Source organism: Populus trichocarpa, chromosome 1 (assembly GCF_000002775.5).
Source record: "Populus trichocarpa isolate Nisqually-1 chromosome 1, P.trichocarpa_v4.1, whole genome shotgun sequence".
In the NCBI taxonomy this organism is placed as follows: domain Eukaryota; kingdom Viridiplantae; phylum Streptophyta; class Magnoliopsida; order Malpighiales; family Salicaceae; genus Populus; species Populus trichocarpa.
In genome coordinates, this window is record NC_037285.2 from 35,709,182 (window position 1) to 35,717,556 (window position 8,375).

Sequence of the window (8,375 nt, forward strand, 5' to 3'; positions counted from 1 at the left end):
TTTTATTTTTTATAGGAAAAGGAAAAATAAAAAAAGATAAGAAAATTTTAAATAGAAATTGTTTTTTAATTTCTGATTAGACCCTATGAAAATAAGAGCCTTGTTAGTTGACCTAATTTTTTATGTTCATATCTTCTATTATTTCTTAGGTAAGTCAAACAAAATACTTATTTTCTATTTTGAAAAAAATAAGAAAAATAGAGATAAAAACTAAAAAGTTATTTTTTCAAAGTAAAAACAAAAGTTTTTTATTTAATTTGTTTTGTATATGCTATTATATTCTTACACAGTAATTGTTGTACATGATAAAACGACGTTTAGATTTTTAAACAATTCTATAAAAAAGTGATTCTAAAAGAAAATGCATTTTTATATGCGTTCTCAAATTCTTAAAAAAGTAGTAATTCTCTAAAAAAATATAGTTTAAAATATTTATTTATTTTATTTTGATTTCAAGTAAGGGAAAGAAAGGAGAAATATTCAGAAAAGAAGATAGAGCGTGAGCAAAAAAAAGATAGAAAAAAGACAAAATGAGGAGTGAGGGTGGAAAATAAAAAAATTAAAAAGAAAAAAAATGAAAAAATGAAGAGTAAAAAAGAATATGAAAATAAATAAAATTGAGGGCTATAATGTTGTTATCTAATTTATACATATTTTTGTCTAGTTTTTCTATATCACAACTCTAAATTAAGATTATTTCTAACATTTAAATCAAACATATTCAAATAGGACTTGCCTGTTAAAAAAAATAAAGAACAAATAAGAACATACATATTCAAAATAAAACTTGAAAGAGAAGTTCAAATCTTTTTTATATATATTTTTCTCAATACTTAGACTACAAGACAAGTAGTATTTATAAGAGAAAAAAATGAGAACATTAAAGGACACTAAGAACCCCAAGTGTCATGAAAAATCAAGAGACTAAACTTAAGAGTCATGAAATCTAAGAGATTTTAATAGGCATTCAATATATATAATTATAGATTTTATAATACTTTCCCTTGAATGACCATGTACTAAAAATGTGTCTTATTAAAACATTATAAAGAAAAATCCAATGGAAAAAAAAAATTAAGCCAAGGAAAAAGAGTACAACATTCTTATATGATTTCTGAATGCTTCAGAATTCAATAAAAGGTTTTATATAGATACTTCAAAATTCATATTTGAATATTTTAGGATTAAAAAAAAATAATCAAATTGCCTCATTAAAACCTTGTAAAGAAAAACCCAATGTGATAAAAAATAAGCGAAGGAAAAAGATTACAATTTACATTGACTTCACCTCAAAAGTACAATCTTATGATAAATTTTTAAGATGACTCCAATATTATGGACAAGCTTCTTGAAAGTTGAGGTTGGTAAAAACTTTGTAAATAAGTCTGCTAAATTATCACTTGACCTGATTTGCTCGATATCAATCTTTCCTTTTGTTGAAGCTCGTGGGTATAAAAGAACTTTAGTGAGATATGCTTTATTTTGTGTCCTTTAATATAACCTCCTCTAAGTTGAGTGATGCATGCAACATTATCTTCAAACAATGTTGTGGGACTATCTTCAATAGTTAACAATCCATATTTTTCTTTTATGTGCTGGATAATTGATCTTAGCCATATACATTCTTGACTTGCTTCATGGATTGCAATAATTTTTAAATGATTTGATAAAATAACCACTAATGTTTGTTTGACAAATCTCCAAGAATTTGCAATACCTCCATATATAAACAAATAACATATTTGTGATCTCCCTTTGTGGGGATTAGAGAGATAACTTGCATCTGTATATCCAATCAATTGTGAATTTGATACACTATAAAATAATCCTATTTTAGTTATTCCATAGAGATAGCAAAGTATATGTTTGACCCCATTCCAGTGTCTTTGTGTGGGAGTAGAACTATATCTTGTCAATAAATTAACTGCAAAATTATGTTCTCTAAATTGTTGCTGCAGGACAATATTTGAGGCATGAAAAGTACAGAATGTTTCCTCTAACATTTGGTCTTCTGTAATATTTTCACCATACAATTTCAGCTATGAGATAATTTTAAAAATAGCAAAATTATATTCACTAACTAAATTAAAATCTTGCAACCTGAGGTACAACCAATTATAGTGAGCTTGAGGGAGTATAGTAAACTTTTAGTGGTCATATCTTTCCTTTATATTTTGCCACTGAACAAGAGGATCTTTTATTGTAAGATATTCAACTTTTGATCCTTCATGGAGATGGTGGCGAATGAAAATCATTACTTTCGTACAATCCTGCAAGGATGCACTATTTTCTTTTTTGATGGTCTCTCCAAGATTCATAACTTCCAGATAAATCTCAGTGTCAAGGATCTATGACAAAAATTTATTTCCATATATATCAAGAGCGGTAAATTCAAGTTTCGTTAGATTTGACATTATATATAAAAAAGGAAATAACTTATTAAATAAAAGCATGAATATAAAAAAAAAAATCAGTCTTTTAAGACTGTTATTCAGTTCTTTAAAAATCCTAGTTCTTCAAGAACTGTATTTAATTTATTTAATTCTTCAAAAACTTACAATACTAGTTCTTCAGGAACTTTAAATCTTGATGAATAAAAAAAAAAGAAAATTTATCAAAATAAGTTACAGAGCCAAATATATTTCATAAAGTATGAACAATAATGAAAGAGAAAAAATATTGATATTGATATAAGCCACGTAACATAGGAGTTCATGTTTGCCAAGATTTCAATATAAATTAAGTAGAGTGATCATGTTGATAACATGTTAAAAAAACAAAAAAAAACAAGTAAGAACATATATATTTAGAATAAAATTTAAAAGAGAAGTTCATACATTTTCTTATATATTTTAATTCATGCTCATGATATTGTATTAGCTTTAGTTTTTCACATAAAAATCAAATTTTCAAATCAAAGATTTATAATTCAAAATTATCAATTATTGCAAAGTTATTTCTTAACTTCATGGAAATCAATTTTATGTGTTAGTTTTGAACTCAAAATTATTTATTTAGATTGCATCGATGTTAAATGGGATTTCATTACATAGAAATTAGGTAATCCTGAATCTTTTAACATTACAACTTAATTTGAATTGAAACTTAAAAAACATGGCTTGCATATAATTTTGATTTTTATTTTATATTTAGATGAATGTATTTTATTGAGAAAAAGGTCCATAATTGATAAGAAAAAGGTGAGGAATTGAGCATTTTATTTAGACATGAATCTAAAATCACTTTATTTCTTAGATTGTCTAGTTTTTTACTTAATAATAAACACAAATACCATGTTAGATAACTTAACATAAAGGTGACTTTCAGAATAGTTCCTTAAGATTGTGTTTGGTTAGTATTTCATGATAGAAGGAATAGAAACGTGTTTGATTGAAGAGACATGGATGGTAATATAAAAATAAATTTGTCTCTGAGATAATTTTAAAGTAAATTTTTATTTTTTTCAAAACATAAAAATGTTCGTTATGTCTTACTTGTCTCTGTTTTTTTTTTTTTTTTTTTTTTTTTTTGAAATGAAAAAAAAACACTTTTTAATTTTAAAAAACCGAAATAGTTTTTTTTATGTGGGATATTTTGGGGGGGGTAATTTTTTTGTTCTGAAATGATAACAAAACACTGTCTAAGTTTAACAAACCGAAATAGTTTATCTTATGTGAGATACTTTAGGGAGGGTAATTTGTATGTTTCCTTGAAATAACTAGCCACTTATAATCTACACTAGAGCAACCGTATTGTGTTGCCTTTAAAATAGTGACAACTCCTTTATCTCTTCTTTACCTTTTTATTTTATTTGCCTAAATATCTCCTTTACATGTAATGAGAAATTTGGTGACTTCTTGAAATTAATTTTTGAAAAGAGTATGATATTTTTTTCCCCTTCAATTATGAAGAAACTCACTGTTCAGTTCCAGATTGGCTGCATATACGAATAAGCCACAAGAATAAAGCCAAAATATGGCCATAAACAGCAGTCCAGTTCTGCAATGAGATTGCCCATTATGAGGTATGCCTTCAAAGGTGTCTGGTATCAAGGATCAAACTAAGTTGACCCCTTAAATCATGAGTTAGTTGAATCTTGTGATTGTGTCAGATCTTCTCCTTGTAATGCAAAATATTGGCCAAGAAAATTATTTCATTAGTTATTTATATATTTTTAGTTTGATTTGGAGTTCAAAGTTTTTGCTTTTTTTTTTTTTAAGATAATTGATTGGCCAAGTTCTTGAACAGTGTTTGATATTATTATAAGAGCAGTGTCAAAGTCATCCTTTTTCTTGCTGCCCATTTATTGCACTTCTCTTTTGCTTTCCGTTCCTCTTCACTAAATGCTCTTTGCCTCCCCTTTTCTTTAATCTTCCTTGCTTTTCGTCACTGTATTTGCAGGTTTCTCTCACCGTCCTGCAACTAGGGTTTCCCCTTTGAACTCTCACATCTGTCAATAAATTAATTAAGCTTACCAAGTTTCTCATCTTTCAACAGCTGACTGGATAGTCTTTTTCATTGGCAAAATCAAAGTCTCTGGATCTTGAAAGAGCCTACACGAGAGGGGTAAACAGGTAGTATTCCTTTTTACCTGATAAAAGAAACCTAGTCAAAAAAAGGTAAGTACAGGCAGCCCAGCTACAAGATCTTTTCATTTTTGCTTATATTCTTCATCTTAAAGCACTCTGCTCAATTAAGGTTATGTTATAGAAGAAGAGATTAATGGTTTATATACTTGTGATTCGATTCAATAGGTAGAATATCTGTTAACAAATGCCTCAACACCTTTAAGGAAGAATATATACATATGATGAAGGCTATAAGATTGCACCATATGAGAGATCCCACTGATGACAACTTCAAAAAAAAGGATCTGTCTACATTGCAGTAGGTGTAGGAATTAAAATTTGGAGAGAGAAAATGGGGAGGAGGGGGCGTGGGGGCTGTGTCATGTTGCAGCCATGGAGCTATTGACTAAAGGTTCAAAGAATCCCCACACAGGAAACTATCCCTGTACCCTGATGTATTCTGTTTTGACTATTTATTATCTTTTATTAATTTCATTTTATTTATTTATTTATTTATTTTTACTATAGGGAGTTTTTAAGTAAATTTTGGAGATGAAATATTCACACAGTAGTATCAGATTCAAGAAAGACTGCTTTTCAGGCCGAAAAGTAAAAGTTTGAAAAGGAGATGCATAACTAGGGAGGAAAACTGCTGTCATGAAAAATACTTGTGCTGCTAAACTGGTCATACGCATATGCATGTGCTCCAAACAAGTCTCTGTATAATATAAATAACAAAGGTTCTGCCCACATCAATCACCCTTGGTCTTCAGATTATCAAAAAATAATGTAAAATAACTATTTTAAGTTTTTCATATTGTAAATTCCAAATCTTAAGAGGTTATGCATCAATAAGAACATGTTTGATGGATTACGGTGTTCACTTAATTTTTTGCAGCATAATAGATGGCTTCTTCAAGCTATTCCAATTCTCCTTGTGCTGCTTGCAAGTTCCTACGGAGAAAATGCATGCCAGATTGCATCTTTGCACCATACTTCCCACCTGAAGAGCCTCAGAAGTTTGCCAATGTTCACAAGATATTTGGTGCAAGCAATGTCAGTAAGCTCCTCAATGAGGTCCTTCCTCATCAGAGAGAAGATGCTGTCAACTCTCTTGCCTACGAAGCTGAGGCACGGATGAAAGATCCAGTCTATGGCTGTGTTGGTGCTATTTCAGTCCTCCAGAGGCAAGTTATTAGACTCCAAAAGGAATTAGATGCTACAAATGCTGATTTGATCCGATATGCCTGCAATGAAATGCCAGCAGCAAACCCCCAATTTGGAAGAAGAATGGGTCATGGAGGGGTTTCTTATGATCAAAGTTCTGGTATATATTATCCTTCTCCATGGAATAATGACACTTGTGGTGAGAGAGGAGATGGTAGCATTTAAGCTTTCCAAGCCTGTATAAAATCGGGATTATATGTGCTATATTAATTATTAGCATGGAGAATACCTATTTAGGGTTTCTTATGCACATGACTCATGCATTGTCATGGTGAAGTATGATTTGTTACCTTGTAGAGAGATCTTTCTATATATATATATATATAACATGTGAGACTGTACTTTACTTTTAGATCATTTTCTCGAGTAAAGCTCTGGAATAAGGTCATTGTGCTTTAAAAGAGACACCAAACCCATCCCAACGGTTAAAACTTTCAGAGTTTTATACAGAGATCTCAAGTTCAAACACTAATTAAAGGAGTGAGATGATATTTAAAAGAGGAAGGCTATCTATCATGTAATCTTACATATGGTTGTTAAAAATATTTTTTAAACATGACATTAAAAATACAATATAAATTCATATCGTAAAAATAGATTTAAGATTATAAAATCATAGATAGGTTTTTTTTTTTTTCCATACATGGTTCATACAAATAATAAGTAATTTCATCAATAAAGATATAATGCACTTGTTTTTGCATTATAAAAACCTACCACGCAAGATCCAAAAGAAAAAGTTGAAAGTAGTTAGTAAGACCTCTCTGTCTAAGAAAAAAACATTGAAAACAACTATGTCTTTATAATTATGCTTTTTTATTGGCTAACACCAGTTCCAATACTCTCTCCAAATACATGATCATCTATAGTGTTTTACTTATTTGATGTCTTTTGCCTTGATGAATAATACATCACTTTTATATATTGTTGCGTTTTTTTTTATAGATATTGTTATACTTTTATAAGTTTTAAATATTATTTGTTACTCACTATAAATCTCAAAAAGTGGATCAATAAGGAATTGTAGACTTTGTATGAACTAAAACGAATGAATCAAACAATTCAAAGTAAGATCTTTTTCTATAATCTTGAAGTCTGGTTCCTTGTTAGATTTATCTTAGACAAGTTATAGGATTTTCTGTAGAGAAATCATAATGTTGTAAGTTTGTTTAAAAGACTATGGTATTTAGACATAAACACATAGTGGATCAGATTTTAAAGTATGGTCTGTCACTCTTGTCCGTAAGAATATCCCTATAGATTAAGAATTTTCAAAGTTCTATCCGATAATAAATACTTTTATATTTGTTAGAAAGGGTTTAAACAATATTATGTTTCCTTCATCCTTTTATTATTGATTAAAGAAAGAATATATGAATACAAGCGATTCAGAAGCGATTCAGAAACTCATGTGTTGATGAGTAAACACAACGGTAACGGTATGTGACGAGAAAGATAAGAATTGGAAATGTAAAGTTATTGTAAAACATTGTGTGTGCTAGATATTAAGAATTTACTTGCTCTGGTCTACCAATTATTGCAACCTTATGTATATGTTTCTCGTATATTCTTTCATGGGAGTATAAAATAATATTCCTGCCATAAGATCATATATTTAGAGTTCACTTTTGTGAGTACCAACCTAACATGTATAGTTTATATAACCACGAAAGCTAGCTGAACCTTCACTAACCACCGACTGCTTATAAAATTTCTTAGTTTTCTGATAATCCATTTTTTTTTAACAGACAATCATTTGCATCGAGAGAAGGACATCACACGGTATAACTATATATTAACTAGGTGCCCACTTCTTGAACCTCTTAACTAATTTAATGCGCCATCTTCATGTTTTGTTGACTACATAATTTCTTGGAAGATTAATGATAGCCTTCTATTTTGCTTCTGCGAAACTTGCTCCAGTTCCAAGCAGCCTTGATTTACAAGGGAAATATATTGCTTTAATTCAAGAGGAGATGCTCCAGGCTAACATTAAAACCAAAGCTAGGCTCATGAGCTAACTCTTGACTTCAACTCTTGGCTGATAACAACAGCCAGTCCATGATTCCAAGAGCCACTGAAATGATATTTTTCCCACAGTAAAACAATTAAAGGCGCGTGTTTGATTGATATAACTGGAAAGTTTTCCTTGTATGATTAATAGGTTTATTTGTATCCTCGTCCATAATTCAATATAGCAGAGAGTATAAAAATTAAATCATTCTATTTATAGCAACGAACATGTGCCCTTAGAGGACATGGTAGAAAAATCCAAATATATATGATCATCTTTTCATCTCCAAAATCCAGAAGAAGACAAAATACCCCGCCTTAAATTTCAAGATCCACATTTAAGAATTATAATAAAAAAATAAAAACAAAAACCACTCTCAAAGAAAAAAAGCTCTTTTTGACGTCTTTTTATGGCTTCCCCTCCCCATTTTATTGTTGAATCGAGATGGAATCCTGACGGAAGGGCTACATTGCCTTGTCCAAATAGTTTTGGTACTGAAATGAAGAAATTAAAGGTTCGGAGTTGATTTGTGATTGAAATATTGCAAGCTGTGAAATAATGTCAGC

At 29.7% G+C, this 8,375-nt stretch overlaps 1 protein-coding gene across 9 annotated transcripts; it reads left to right on the forward strand.

The window, feature by feature from the left end:
- Positions 1-3,910: 3,910 nt before the first annotated feature.
- On the forward strand, positions 3,911-6,166 carry LOC7487871 (LOB domain-containing protein 25). Of its 9 annotated transcripts, none has more exons than XM_024611303.2 (3): positions 3,911-4,024; positions 4,498-4,574; positions 5,467-6,166. In XM_024611303.2, exon 3 carries the CDS (start codon positions 5,475-5,477, stop codon positions 5,958-5,960), a length of 486 nt encoding a protein of 161 aa, XP_024467071.1. In that variant the 5' UTR covers positions 3,911-4,024; positions 4,498-4,574; positions 5,467-5,474; the 3' UTR covers positions 5,961-6,166. The 9 variants fall into 9 exon arrangements, with proteins under 9 accessions (XP_024467071.1, XP_024467061.1, XP_024467046.1 ...); XM_024611293.2 differs by having other exon boundaries at positions 3,914-4,024; positions 4,498-4,619; XM_024611278.2 differs by lacking the exon at positions 3,911-4,024 and adding an exon at positions 4,755-5,357 and having other exon boundaries at positions 4,064-4,619.
- The last annotated feature ends 2,209 nt before the right edge of the window (positions 6,167-8,375 follow it).

Coding starts and splice junctions, on each gene's coding strand:
- LOC7487871 (XM_024611303.2), top strand. CDS start 5,475: ATGGCTTCTTCAAGCTATTCCAATTCTCCTTGTGCTGCTTGCAAGTTC.